Source organism: Phacochoerus africanus, chromosome 1 (genome assembly GCF_016906955.1).
Source record: "Phacochoerus africanus isolate WHEZ1 chromosome 1, ROS_Pafr_v1, whole genome shotgun sequence".
NCBI lineage: Eukaryota > Metazoa > Chordata > Mammalia > Artiodactyla > Suidae > Phacochoerus > Phacochoerus africanus.
In genome coordinates this window covers 110584252-110599758 of record NC_062544.1, presented here as the reverse complement: position 1 = coordinate 110599758, position 15507 = coordinate 110584252, and the positions used below count along the sequence as shown (strand labels likewise).

Below are 15507 nucleotides of genomic sequence, written 5' to 3'. Positions count from 1 at the left end.
CCAACCCCACCCCAACAATGATTGTGTCAAGAATGGCAGGGGCCTGATTAGATGGGCTGGATACTCAATAAATGGTTGCCTTTACAGGAAATGCAGAGGATAGACAAACAAATCAAATAATACTAAAGGAGACACTCAGAAAAACTGAGAGGTTAGGACATTTTACTCAACAATTAACTCAGCCTCTTTGAAAAACCAGTTATCATTAAGGGGGCGGGGAGGAGGAGACTTCCAGATTAAGAGAGAAAAAAACAAAACAAAACAAAACAAAACAAGAACAGGAGTTCCCGTCATGGCACAGTGGTTAACGAATCTGACTAGGAACCATGAGGTTGCGGGTTCCATCCCTGCCCTTGCTCAGTGGGTTGCCGATCCGGCGTTGCCGTGAGCTGTGCTGTAGGTTGCAGACATGGCTCGGATCCTGTGTTGCTGTGGCTCTGGCATAGGCTGGCAGCTACAGCTCCAATTGACCCCTAGCCTGGGAACCTCCATATGCCTCGGGAGCGGCCCAAGAAATGGCAAAAAGACAAAAAAAAAAAAAAAAAAAGAACAACTAAATACCATATGGGAACCCTGACTGGATCTGAGTTAAAAAAAAAAAAAACAAAACAGTGTAAGAGATGTTTTGGGGAGTTCCTGCTAGTGGTGCATCAGGTTAAGAACCCAGCATTGTCTCTGTGGCAGCACGGATTCTATCCCTGGCCCAGTGCAGTGGGTTAAGAATCCAGCATTGCCACAGATGTGGTGTAGGTCACAGGTGTTGCTCAGATTTGATCCCTGGCCCAGAACTTTCATACACCAAGGGTGGGGCCAAAAAAAAGGAAAAGAGGAGTTCCCGTCGTGGCGCAGTGGTTAACGAATCCGACTAGGAACCATGAGGTTGTGGGTTCGGTCCCTGGCCTCGCTCAGTGGGTTAACGATCTGGCATTGCCGTGAGCTGTGGTGTAGGTTGCAGACGCGGCTCGGATCCTGCGTTGCTGTGGCTCTGGCGTAGGCTGGCGGCTACAGCTCCGATTCAACCCCTAGCCTGGGAACCTCCATATGCCGCGGGAGCGGCCCAAGAAATAGCAACAATAACAACAACAAAGACAAAAGACAAAAAAAAAGAAAAGAAAAGAAAGAAGACATTTTGGGGACAACAGGTGACATTTAAATATAAGTCACAGGAGTTCCTGTTGTGGCGCAGCGAAAATGAATCCGACTAGCAATCCATGAGGCTGTGGGTTCAATTCCTGGACTCGCTCAGTAGGTTAAGGATACAGCGTTGCCATGAGTTGTAGTGTAGGTCGCAGATGCAGCTCAGATCCCATATTGCTGTGGCTGTAGTGTAGGCCAGCAGCTGCAGCTTAGATTCAACCCCTGGCCTGGGAACTTCCATATGCCACAAGTGTGGCTCTAAAAAGAAAAAAATAAAATACATACATATATACAAATATATATATACATATACACACATACATAGAAGTCACAGTAGAAAATTTCTGTGGATTTTCTTAGATGTGATAATAGCATTGTGGTTATATAGGAGAATATCTCTTAGGATGTGCTGAGATGTGTACAACTTGTTTTCAAAGGTTTATGGGATACACACACACACACACACACACACACACACACGTGTGTGTGTGTGTATGTGTGTGTGTGTGTGTGTGTGTGTGTAGAGAGAAAAAACACAAATATGGTGCACTATAACTATCAAAATTAGGTGGAGAGAACTTGGCCAAGCATTGCATTATTCTTTTAACTTTTCTGTGTGGCTGAAATCTGGAAAACCGATGTTTTAAGAATTGCTGACCTAAAAAACACTTTCTCCTATATCAGTGGTTTTTAGCCTCCTGCAGTCCTTTGAGAATACAATAAAGGCCATGAAAGAATCTCCCTACATTCAACTACGCATAAACAGAAAAAACTGCCAACAGGTTTAGGAGGTTCACAGATACTGTGAAGCCCATTTAAGGGCTCTTGGTTTACAGTCCTCACTCTATAGCCAATCCCTCACCCCCTCCTACCAAATCCACAAATATAAAACGTGCCCTGAGCCATAAGGTAAAACTTAACTATACAAATAGGAATATGTCCTTTCTTTGACTGATTCCTTTTAGCAAAAGGTTTTTGTTTGCTCACCTTAAGGCTAGAGAAAAGGAGTAAAAGTGGAGCCTAGAAGCTCCTTGGGATAGAGGCTGAAGGGATAAAAGGGATATTTGAGTCCTAAAAGCCATGCTTCGCCTGACATGGCTAAGAAGCTCCATCCTTACTGGTCATACAAGGGTGAAGGAAAGAGAGATGCCACCTTCACCCCCAGCAAACTGCCCCTGGAATAAACCTTCTACCTGTCTCATTCCTCCTCCAAGATCAGTAGCAAATACTCACTAATCTCCTACCCATAGGCCAGGCATTGTGCCAAGTGCCTAATAAGTCCCTCGATCCTAATAAACAAACCAAACAGGTAGACATGATCATTGTCATCATTTTATAGGCGAGGAAATGAGGAAACTGAGGCAAAGAAGTTAGTTAGGGCATTTGGGCCTCAGGGCCTGTTCTTAACCACATATCAGACCAATCCATTTCTACTGGGGTGTTTTTTTTTTTTTTGTCTTTTTGCCATTTCTAGGGCCGCTCCTGCAGCACATAGAGATTCCCAGGCTAGGGGTTGAATCAGAGCAATAGCCGCCAGCCTACACCAGAGCCACAGCAACGAGGGATCCGAGCCACGTCTGTGACCTACACCACAGCTCACGGCACCACCGGATCCTTAACCCACTGAGCAAGGACAGGGATTGAACCCGCAACCTCATGGTTCCTAGTCAAATTTGTTAACCACTGCGCCACGACAGGAACTCCCATTTCTACTGTTTAAATATGGTTCTCATATATAACTAAAAAATGGGAAGAGAAAAATGAATCTCCCGCCACACAGTGAGTCAGTGAAAATAGGTTATTTTTTTTTTAATTCTAACAAAATCCCCTATGACGTGATCATTCCCCTCACTGAACAGAGGAAAAAGGCAGCCGAAGGTGCTAGAGTAAAAGAGACCATCTTTCAGTCAGTCATTCTATAGACCATTCTCTGCAGAGCTCAGAAAAAGGTCTGGTCAGGACTTGAAGATATTGACAGAGCCTGAGAAGGAAGGCTCAGTAGCAGACAGACCTTCGGACTTGGCACCACAGATCAAGAGTAAGAAATTAGATGGCATTGACAGGACCCAAGTGCACCTACACAACTAACAGTTAGTTGGAATTGGGAGGACCAGGGAACCTTCAGAGTTTAGCAGGCTTTGGAGTAGCTAAGATCCTTTTCTGGGGAACAATGAGACCTAGGAACAAAATTATGTCAACTGAAAACATATCAGGGGGTGGAGAGATAGTTATAAGCATAAAACAATAAGAGAATGGAAACCATAAACAAAGCAAAAAGACAATCTACAGAATGGGAAAAAATATTTGCAAATTATGCAACCAACAAGGGCTTAATCTCCAGAAAATAAACACAACTCAACAACAACAACAAACCAAACAACCCAATCGAAAAATGGGCAGAAGACCTAAACAGATATTTCTCCAAAGAAGACATATGGATAGCTAGTAGGCAAATGAAGGCAAATTATCAACACTGATAATTACCAGAGAAGTGCATATCAAGACTACAATAAGGTACCACCTCACACCAGTCAGAATAGCTACCATTACTAAGTCTACAAACAGGAAGCAATGGAGAGGGTATGGAGAAAAGGGAACCCTCCCACACTGCTGGTGGGAATGTAAATTTCCATACTATGAAAAAAAGCATGGAGGTTTCTCAGAAAACTCAATATAGAACTACAATATGATTCAGCAATCCCACCCCTGAGCTTATATCCAGACAAACCTACAATTCAAAAAGATACATGTGCCTCTATATTCTTAGCAGCACTATTCACAACAGCCAAGACATGGAAGCAACCTAGGTGTCCATTAATAGAGGAATGGATAAAAAAAGTTGTAGCACATATGTGCAATGGAATACTACTCAGCCATAAAAAAGAATGAAATAATGCCATTTGCATTAGCATGGATACAACTAGATTTTCACACTAAGTGAAGTAAGTCAGAAGGAGAAAGATAAATACCACATGATGTCATTTATATGTAGAATCTAAAATACAGCACAGGAGTTCCCAATGAGGCTTAGTGGGTTAAGGACCTGATTTAGTCCCTGAGGATGTGGGTTCAATGCCTGGCCTCACTCAGTGGATTAAGGATCCAGCATTGCCACAAGCTATGACATATGTCACAGATACAGCTCGGATCCAGTGTTGCTGTGGCTGCAGCACAGGCCTGCCACTTCAGCTTGGATTCAACCCCTAGCCCAGGAACTTCCATATGCCACAGGTGCAACCGTAAAAGAAAAAAAAAAAAAAGATAAAATATGGCACAAATGAACCTATTTACAAAACAGAAACAGACTCACAGACATAGAGAACAGACTTGCAGCTGCCGGGATGGAGTGAGGATGGACTGGAAGTTTGGGGTTAGTAGATGCAAACCATTACATTTAAAATGGATAAACAAAGAGGTCCTGCTGTTATAGCAGAGGGAATTATATCTCATTTCCTAGCATAGACCATGATGAAAAATAATATAACAAAAAGAATGCACATATATGTATGGCTGAGTCATTTAGCTATACAGCAGAAATTGGCAAAATATAAATCAACTACACTTTAATAAAAAAAAAAAATAGGAGGAGTTCCCGACATGGCGCAGTGGAAACGAATCAGACTTGCATCCATGAGGATGCAGGTTCGACCCCTGGCCTTGCTCAGTGGGTTATGGTTCTGACGTTACTGTGAGCTGTGGTGTAAATCAAAGATGTGGCTCAGATGTGGCATTGTCGTGGCTCTGGCATAGGCCGGCGACAATAGCTCCAATTAGACCCCTAGCCTGGGAACCTCCGTATGCTGCAGGTGCAGCTCTAAAAAGACCAAAAAATATATATATATACACACACACACACATATATACATATATATAGGGAGTTCCTGTTGTGCGATGGAAAGGAATCCAACTAGTTATCCATGAGGATGCGGGCTCCATTCCTGGCCTTGCTTAGTGGGTTAAGGATCCAGCATTGCCGTAAGCTAAATCACAGACACAGTTCAGCTATGGCTTTGCTACAGCTGACCTAGCCTGGGAACTTCCATATGTTGCAGGTGTGGCCCTAAAAAGCACAAAATAAATAAATACATAAAATAAATAAATAAATATACACACACACACATTTTTTTTTTTTTTTAAGAGAGAATAGGAGTTCCCATCGTGGCGCAGTGGTTAACGAATCCGACTAGGAACCATGAGGTTGTGGGTTAAATCCCTGGCTTTGCTCAGTGGGTTAAGGATCCCATATTGCCGTGAGCTGTGGTGTAGGTCGCAGATGCGGCTCGGATTCCACGTTGCTGTGGCTCTGGCATAGGCTGGCAGTTACAGCTCTGATTAGACCCCCTAGCCTGGGAACCTCCATATGCCGCAGGAAGCGACCCTAGAAAAGACAAAAACTAAATAAAAATAAATAAAAAATAAAAGAGAGGAAATGAATGGAAAGACCATTTCTAGAGAAAAATACCAAGACAGAGTGAATCCTGGCTGTGCCCCTGGGTTGCTGTGCGATCTGCTCTTTATTTTTCATCTAAAATGTAGTTAAGGAGTTCCTGTCGTGGCTCAGCAGAAACAAAACCGACTAGGAACAACAAGGTTGCAGGTTCGATCCCTGGCCTCGCTCAGTGGGTTAAGGATCCAGCATTGCCATGAGCTATGGTGTAGGTTGCAGAATTTGGCGTTGGTTGCTGTGGCTGTAGTGTATGCCTGCAGCTGTAGCTCCAATTAGACCCCTAGCCTGGGAACCTTCATATGCTGTGGGTGCGGCCGTAAAAAGCAAAAAAATAAAATAAAATAAAAATAAAATGTAGTTAATATTACTCACAGAGCTGTCATAGGACTTGAGCTATTTCCTAAACAGAGAAAGAGGTTGCCAAACTAAAAATATTATTTACAATATGCCAAGACCCGTACTAGTGACTCAAATGCATTAACTCTTGCTTCCCACAAGCTTATAAGGTTTATTATTACTTCCGTGTTACTGGTAAGAAAAATGAGGCCCAGATTAGTGATGTAATCTTTTGTAGTAGCTTAAGGTCACCCCAGCTATTAAGTTGAAGAGGCAGATCTAAACCAAGGTCTGTCTGGTTCCAATGACTATACTAGTTCTACGATCTACTCTTACCCAGCAACAGATGGCAGGAGTTCGCTGGTGGCTCAGTGAGTTAAGGATCTGGTATTGTCATTGCTGTGGCTTGAGTCGCTGCTGCAGCACGGGTTCAATCCCTGGTTTTCGAACTTCCGCATGCCACAGTCACGGCCAAAAATCCAAACAACAACAAATGACACAGAATTTGGTAGGCAGATGAGATCACTGGAAACACCTATCCTGGGTCCTGTCATTCTTTTGTAGACTAGAAAAATGGGAATCAGAGATGAGCAAGGGCAGTGGTAGAACTTCAAGTCATACTTCCTGAGTCCTGACCTAAGGATGTTCCTTTTGTGTCACATTCTCTGGTACAAGCCATGTTCTCATTCTCTTCTTTATGGTATTTTTGTCGCGCCCTCCCCACCCCCGGATGATGGGGGGTTTAGCTTTTGCTCTTAATTTAATATAAGATCTTAGAATTTCATAGTGCTAATTAATGCAATAACCCAAGAAGAAAAGGCAATAAAAGACATCACAGGTGTTGGTACTACATTTATTCACCATACACATTCTATTTCTTTTTCTCTCCACTTGCAGGATTGACTCAAATATGAGGACTTTCTCAGGCTACTCTACATAAAATTGAATCCCACATATAGTACTGATAATTAATATAATATTATGTTCTGTTACTGAATTTCAAGTGAGATTAACGTTACTGCCAAGGGAAATCTTCAGTCCCTTGGTATCAGCAAGCCCAAAACCAAATTACATGCCAAGAGCACTGGGGATGAGAACAGACCTTCATCCTCACCTCATCTAATCCCTACATAACCAAGACCTCGCTCCCACATTTCTTCTAAATGGCCCCTCAAAGTGTCTGAATAACACTGGTGAGGACGACTGAGGTTATACCCACTCAAGTTACATCCTCTAAAGGGTGCTAGAACTACTAGACGAGCTCATTCAACCAACACTTGTTAAGCACACAGCATTTGTTAACTTCCCAAGTAAAGAGTCAGGCGCAAAATAACTTCTGTGCATGAAAATTTTTTTTTTGGCCACATCCACGACATGCACAAGTTCCCAGGCCAGGGATGGAGCCCAAGCCACAGCAGTGACAGTGCCAGATCCTTAACTGTTAGTCCACCTTGGAACTTGTGTGTGTGAGTGTGTGTGTGTGTGTGTGAGAGAGAGAGTGAGAGTGAGAGAGAGAGATTAAAGTCAGAGAATAATGAACATCCAGGGCACCTGTACCCAGGGCCAGTCTGCAATAAACCCAAGTGGGCTGACAAGCTTAAGCAGACCAGCTCAAGTGATTCCAAATCTGTGATAAGAGATAAAACAGGTCATGATGGGGGAGGGGGGATAGTTGCCATTGTGGTGGGTTCAATCCCTGGCCTCACTCAGTGGGTTAAAGGATCCGGAGTTGCAGATAGCTGTGCTGTAGGTTGAAGACACAGCTTGGATCTGGCATAGTTGTGCCTATGGCACAGGCCAGCAGCCGTAGCTCTGATTTTACCCCTAGCCTGGGAACTTGTATATGCCGTGGGTTCTGCTCTGAAAAGACAAAAAAAAAAAAAACAGGTCATCACCACAAGCAACTGGCAATATCCTGTGCTCAACACTGTTCAGAAGCCAGGTACTTATAGGTCTCTAGTCATCTAATTTCTCTCTCAATGTGTGGGACAAACTTTTTAAGAGTCAGCTGGAAGGGGAGAAAAATTCCACAAACCTGAAAACCAGGCTCTACCTCCATGTGAATAAGATGAACAGTTAGAAGAGGCAATAAGAGTGTTCGTGCTGTGGTACAGGTCAACTGAAAGGAGTGGCAAGACCTGTCTGAATTGGGAGAAGGGTGGTACAACTGCCAGGCAGGTAAAGGGACGCCAAGGAGATACAGTTCAACCTGGGTGATGAACAGGAGGAAAGGAATTCCAGTAAAGATTGGAACAAGGATAATGACCAGATATGGAAGAGGCTGAAAGCTCCTATGAGAGAGGCCTGGTAAGATCTAAATTAGAGAGGCAGGATGAAGCAAAGTGGTAGCAGGCCTTGAACAGCAGACAATTTCTGTGGAGGAACCTGCTGGGAAAGTGAAGATACAGAGAGATCAATCCAGCAAAAGAGGGAAGAGTGAAAAGGCCAAAAAGTCTGGTTGGTAGGGTGGCTACTATGGTACCTCTGCCCTTGAAAATGGTTTACTGTGTGGATCACTAGAAGGTAAGCTCCATGAGTACAGGGATTTTCACCATCACATAGAGTACTGAACTCCCAGGGCTAACATATAATAGTCACTTAATAACTATTTGTTCAATGAATCAATCAGGGATGGATATAACACCTCAGTCCAAGTAAGCCTGACTTGAGCTCAAGTACAGCTGGTTAAGGGCAGGTGTTTTGGAACAAAAGAGAAAAAGAACTTCAAATACGAACATCTGTGGCCAAATCACTCACTGGTGAAGAGCACAGGAGTCATCCTTCATTAGTAGTTTCCAGTGAGTCAGCACTCTGGGCTCTAAAACACAGGTAAGAAGCTGCAAGCCTAGTAGTATTTCTCCATTAAAAAATTATGTCAGTCCAGGTATCCCAACCTAAAACTTGGCACTGAAATTTAAAGCCAGATTGCTGTTCTCCTGGTTCTTACTCCACATTATTCCATAAATGAAGCTATATCCATCAGGAACAAAAACCAATACTAATCATTATTATGGCTTTTTTCAAAAGCCCAGGTGTCACAAAGAAATGCTTTACCTTCCTCGAAAACTCCTACTCGTTCCTCAAAACCCAGCTCCTTGACAAGTCTTTCCTAATGGCCCCTCCTTAGGCTGGTACTTCTCTACACTGCATATACTTCTACTCATCCACTGACGTCACAATAGGATTTTTAAACTTCCTCTACCAGACTAGGAATTCCATGAAAAGAAGGACTGTCTCTTATTATTTCAGGGCTCAGCACGGTACTCAACATGTCAACCTCAACAGAGCCAATTTTCACCCTACTATCCTAAATTAAATTCTACCCTTCAAGCTCCAAATCATTGGTGAAGGCTCCTGAAGCTCAATTTAGAAATGAAAAAGGTTACCCATGGCAGAAGGCACAGTGTGGGCTCTAGGGTTGGGGAGAGAAGTCAGGTTAGGAAGATTTCCCAGGTGCAGTGGCTACTGCAGTCTACTCTGTACTCTAGCACCTGAGGGAGCTGGCCATTCTAGAGCTCAGCCCACCCACCATAGACTGCTATTCCTTTTCAGTGGGTTTATGTAAATACATGCCACAATCTTAACCTATCAAATAAATAGTGGGACCTTTCCCTTTCCTCAAAATAAGGAATCAAAGAGCTGATGTCTAAGAAATGAATTTTTTCCTCAGCATCTGATAACACCTTAGTAAATGGCTCAAGAGCAACTCCTGTCATGGAGGCCCAGGGCTTCTAGGGAAATCACTGCTCACGTAATACCCTGAGGGCTAGCTGTGAGTGAAAAGAGCATCAGAGGCTAAACTCAAACAAAAAGATTTCCAAGGAGTTCCTGAGCTAAGATTTTATCCACTGAATTTCCATAAATTTATGCCACTATCTCTTAATTTCCTCTCAACTGTCATTCGGTCAATTGAGAAACATTTTCCTGCATGCCAACTATGTAGAATGGTCCCTGCTAGATTATGAGTTGCATGGAGATGTCTCTCAGGGAATTTACCATTCAGTGTGGGCGGGGGGGGGGGGGGGGGGGGGAAAACAGCGCACATAACTGTCACCAAGAAAAAGATAAAAAAAAAGAGTTAGAGATTCAGAGAAGGGAAAGATTAATCCAGACGAAAGAAGGCTTATGGATGAGACAGAGCTTAAACAGGACCTTGAAAGACAAACAGAACCAATAAACAGACATTAAAAACAAGCCCCAGCCCCACCCCACAGGGCAAAGATGAGAGCTGGTCCGGATGGAATTTCACAACCAAATGCATAGAAGACCAAACATACAGAGAATATTAAGGGAACAAAAGTGGCTATGAAAAGAATCTGGGATACTTGTAATAGAAGAACACAGAAGCACATACTGGGCCCTGAAGAAATGCTGAAAGAACTGGGGTAGGTCAGAGAGAACTCTAAATGGGTTACGGATAAACTACGAAACAAAGGAGTTTTGTTGTCTTTTACAGAAATTCATCCAATTGTACTTGTATAAAAGAGCAGACGGAGGAACTCTCTTTTTTTTTGTGCAACAATATCCACAGCATCTCTGGAGCAGTGGGACTCAGGTTCAATCCCCCACCTGGCACAATGGGTTAAGGATCCAGCGTTGCCACAGCTATGGCATTGGTCAAAACCGTGACTCAGATCTGATCCCCGGCCTGGGAACTCCAAATGCTGCAGGGCAGCCAAAAAAAGAAAAAAAGGAAAGACCAGATGGAGAAAAGACCCAAGTTTTGGACAGAGCTAACAAGATTCTGGAATTTTAGATCAACTAATCTAACTTCCTGGTCTTACAACTGAGGGAAAAGATGCCCAAAGACATTAAATTATAGACCCAAAGGAATACAAACTGTTAGTATCTGAACTAAGGCAGGGGTGGTGTAAAGAGAGAAAGAGAGAGCTTCTTGGGAAACTACTTTTTAACTAATTTTCTTTCTTCTATTTCTTTTCTCAAGCACCTGAGTGGTGCACCATCTAGCTTTTGGCAGACGCTGTGCTAAAACCACAAGGATGTCAAACTCCAAGGGCCTCCTGGTTTTCCTTTTCACTTCCCCTCTGACTCTCAATGCTACCAGTGGTCCTTCCCAAGGCAGTAGATAGATGCCTCAGACAGCACCTCATTCCCAGTCGACAAACCTGGCCCCATTTTGTACCGGCCATACATGATCTCGCCATAGCGTTCCCTTCCCTCCATCAAGGCTAAACCTGCCTGATTCCTCCCTCCAACTGAAGATTCAACAAACGACTGCGAATGTCTCTCCAGGAGCTTCAACACTGTTTATCCTCTCTGAGCAGTCGTGAAAAGCAGCAACCCTCCCCCAAATGACATGGAACTGCATCTTTTGGTCCAAATGGGATCCAGATTAGAGTTCTTCTGAGGAGATCAGAAGAGAATTGCATCAAATGTCAGAGAAACTCCAATCGCAGATCAAGCATTCCAGTGGGTCACCGGGGCTCCGATCTTAAATCACACATCCTGAGCCATCCTCATCCTAGTCGGGTCGTGGACTGATTGCGCACCGAGCGCCGGGCACAACCATTCCACCTAGACGGTCACAGGGGGACGCCCACTGATCTCCGTGGGACAGTCCTGGCGTGAAAAGGGGGCGGGCAGAACTAGATCCAGAGCGTCACACAGAGGAAGTGAGGTGCCTTGGTGGGAACCGTGGATAGCCCTGGGGCAGAAGTGGAAAGGCTGGTTCCAACCAGACAGCGGGAGCTAGCCCGGGGCGGGCGAGAAGAGAAAATGGTCTGCGGTCTCGCGTGGGTGGACCAGGCTAAGGAAAGTCAGCGGAGGCCGCTCCTGCCTCACCCGACCCTGCGACAGGGCCTGGGGAGAGAATGGACGCGCAGGGGGCGTCACGCGCTGGCGGACGACGGAGATACCCCGGAAAACTGGGGGGTGGGGGTGGGAGGCGCACTCACCTTCTTCACGGCTGACTGAAAGTGGAAGTCACCGGCCTCTTTCAGGTCCAGCCAGATCATGGGCATGCGGGGAACAGCCTCCATGGCGGCTGGCTCCCCCCCTGCCACCCAGCAGCTTCCCTAGCTTTAACAGCAGGGGCTCAGCCGCGCGCGCGCACCGCACCGCACCGCACCGCCCCTCCACGCCGGAAGTCGCTTGTCACGCGGGGATGAAAAAATGCCCCCAGGGCCTGCTGGGAGATGCAGTCCCCGTCCGCGCAGCCTTGCGTCCAGGATCAGTTTCCGTTGCGCATGCTCAATCTCCTCCGCGTGAGGCTAGGGCGTAGAGGGCAAAATCTCCAGCCAGCGGCGAAAGCGTTTCTGGGAGTAGTAGTCTTTCTGCACTGATCTTCCAGGGCGCCTACTGGTTTACTCCTCGAGAGCAAAGTAAACTTGCCAGGTCTGGCTACAGCCCTTAGCGTTCTCTACTCAAGGGAAGGACATTAAAAAACAGTCCTGTAGGAGTTCCATCTGAGGCGCAGGGTCCGGATCCAGCACTGCCCTGCGTAGGTGGCAGGTGCAGCTAGGATTTGATCCCCTGCCTGGGAACTGCCTGCTGCAGGTACGGCCGAAAAAGAAAAAAAAAAAAAAAAGGTTAAAATGACAGACTTTACTATAGGTACATCTTACCAAAATTTAAAAAAAAGAAGAAGAAAGAAAGAAAAGAGGAGTTCCTGTCGTGGCGCAGTGGTTAACGAATCCGACTAGGAACCATGAGGTTGCGGCTTCGATCCCTGGCCTTGCTCAGTGGGTCAAGGTTCCGGCGTTGCCGTGAGCTGTGGTGTAGGTTGCAGACGCGGCTCGGATCCTGCGTTGCTGTGGCTCTGGCATAGGCTGGCAGCTACAGCTCCGATTCGACCCCTAGCCGGGGAACCTCCATATGCCGCAGGAGCGGCCCAAGAAATGGCAAAAAGACAAAAAAAAAAAAAGAAAGAAAGAAAAGAAGATAAAAATTTTTTTAAGGAAAAAGAAAAATTTACCAGCATCTTAAAAGTTGTTTCTGGAGGACTATCTTGGAGTCACCTTCTCATAGGTGGGAGAAATGATGCTAAGACCACAAGTCTGAGACCAAGGTATCAGCAATGTTTGTTTCTTCTGAGGCCTTGCTCCTTGGTTTGTAGATGGATGTCTTCTACCCGTGTCTTCTCATAGTCTGTATTCTAATCTTTTTTTTTTTTTTTTAAGTCTTTTTGCCTTGCCTAGGGCCACTCCTGCGGCATATGGAGGTTCCTAGGCTAGGGGTCCAGTTGGAGCTGTAGTTGCTGGTCTACGCCAGAGCCACAGCAACACTGGATCTGAGCCGCGTCTGTGAGCTACACCACAGCTCACGGCAACGCCGGATCCTCGACCCACTGAACAAGGCCGGGGATCGAACCCACAACCTCATGGTTCTTAGTCGGATTCGTTAACCACTGAGCAACAACGGGAACTCCCTAATCTCCTCTTACAAGGACACCAGTCATATGGGATTAAGGCCTCATAACCTCCTGTTAACTTAATTCTTTTTGTTTTTGTGTTTTTCAGCTGCACCTGCAGCATATGGAAATTCGTGGGCCAGGAGTGGAATACGAGCTGCAGCTTCGACCTCTGCCACACCTGCAGCAAAGCTGGATCCTTAACCTTTTATGCCAGAGCGGGAACTCTTAGTTAACTCTTTAAAGATTCCATCTCTGGAGTTCCCTTCGTTGCACAGTGGAAACAAATCCGATTAGGAACCATGAGGTTGACAGTTTGATCCCTGGCCTCACTCAGTGGGTTAAGGATCTGGTATTCTCGTGAGCTGTGGTGTAGGTCATAGACGAGGCTCGGATCTGAGTTGCTGTAGCTGTGGTGTAGGCCGATTGGACCCCTAGCTTGGGAACCTCCATATGCCATGAGTGCGGCCCTAAAAAGCAAAAAAGCAAAAAAAATAAAAACAAAAAAGACTCCATCTCCACGTATATTCACACTCTGAAACTCTGAAGTATTGGGGGTTAGTACCAAAGCTTATGAATCTTGGGAGACACAATTCAGCCCATAACACATGGTTTCAGTGACATGAAGGGAAATTGTTACGAGAGGGATCAAAGACCAAGAGGTCCCATGAGGCAGTGGGGTGAGGATGGGTCAGTGGAAGTGAGGCAGCAAGAAGGATGTCTCTGGAGTTAAAAGTGCTCTCCTGGAGTTCCCGTCGTGGCGCAGTGGTTAACGAATCCGACTAGGAACCATGAGGTTGCGGGTTCGGTCCCTGCCCTTGCTCAGTGGGTTAACGATCTGGCGTTGCCGTGAGCTGTGGTGTAGGTTGCAGAAGCAGCTCGGATCCCACGTTGCTGTGGCTCTGGCGTAGGCCGGTGGCTACAGCTCCGATTCAACCCCTAGCCTGGGAACCTCCATATGCCGCGGGAGCGGCCCAAGAAATAGCAACAACAACAACAACAAAAAAAAAGACAAAAAAAAGTGCTCTCCTAATGCACATACTTCCTCACATAGATGGGAAAATTTGGGAGTTAAGGGAAGTCTAAGACGGGACAGTACTGAGGGAGGGTAGGTCCCATCACAAGGGGCAGCCAACACCCCATTCAGCTAGGTCAGTTAAACCCTTTCTCAAGACAACCCTCCTGTCAGAAATGGAACAGCCTCACAGACACACAGATGTTCTCCCCCATTTTACCAATGTGGATCCACTTTGCTAATGTGAACACAGCCCTGAATTGAGGAGCAGAACACTCAGGTCTCCCAGTAAGTAAATAAAAGTGTCCAGGCTGGGCCTGGGTCTCCTTCCTTTTAGTTCATTTATTCAATGAATATTTATTCAACACTCACTGTGCCCTATGCACTTTCTAGGCACTGTCGAATAAGACAGGCAGATCTCTACCCTTGTGAGGTTACAGTCTAATGGGGGAAGATAAACATTACCATGATAAAAAAAAAATACAGTATATGAGATGGCTTTGGTAACTGTTATGGCAACTGCTAAGGTAAGAAGAAAATGGAAGGGAACGGTGGGTGGGAGTATGAGGAGAGGGACTTACAATTTTATATCTTTTTTATATCAGATATTCTCAGAAGGCTTCAATGAGAAGATACTCCTTGAGCAGAGATCTGAAGGAAGTGAAGGAGCAAGCCAGGGGCATAGCCCGAGGAACCGAATTCTAGAAAGAGAGAATAGAAGTTCCCTGGCGGCCTAGCGATTAAGGATCCAGTATTGTCACTGCAGCAGCTTGTGTCACTAGTTGAATCCCTGGCCCAGGAACTTCTGCATGCCACAGGCATAGCCAAAAAAAAAAAAAAAGAAAGGAAGGAAGGAAGAAGAGAATAGTTAATGCAAAGTAGATAAGCACCACTGTGCCTGGCATGCCCGAAGGACAGCAAGGAGGCCAGGGTGGCCGAGGCCAAATAGGTGTGGGAAAGAGCAGGAGATGGGGTCAGAGAGCAATGGGTAAGGGCTACAGAAGGGGTAGAGTCTCAAAAACTGTAACGAGGATTTGGGCTTCTCCTTGGATGACCTGGGAAACCATGGGAGGATTTGGAACAGAGAACGTGCTGTAAGTTTAAGAGTTATACTGGCTGCTGTGTTGATAGCCTGTGGAGGGGAGTGGTGACTAGGAAGAAGGGCCCATAGCTAGGGCGTGGATTCCCAGGACATTTTCCTAA

The 15507-nt window shown here is 45.5% G+C and overlaps 1 protein-coding gene across 4 annotated transcripts in view; it reads right to left on the bottom strand.

Annotated features, from left to right (window-relative positions):
* PTPN23 (protein tyrosine phosphatase non-receptor type 23) overlaps nucleotides 1–12031 on the bottom strand; it is a 55534-nt gene extending 43503 nt beyond the window's left edge. For all 4 annotated transcript variants that reach the window (XM_047772783.1, XM_047772801.1, XM_047772792.1 and 1 more), the window contains exon 1: nucleotides 11836–12031. In XM_047772783.1, the coding sequence (XP_047628739.1) occupies nucleotides 11836–11919 (84 nt within the window). In that variant the 5' untranslated portion in view covers nucleotides 11920–12031. The remainder of the gene's footprint in view (nucleotides 1–11835) is intronic.
* Nucleotides 12032–15507: the final 3476 nt, after the last annotated feature.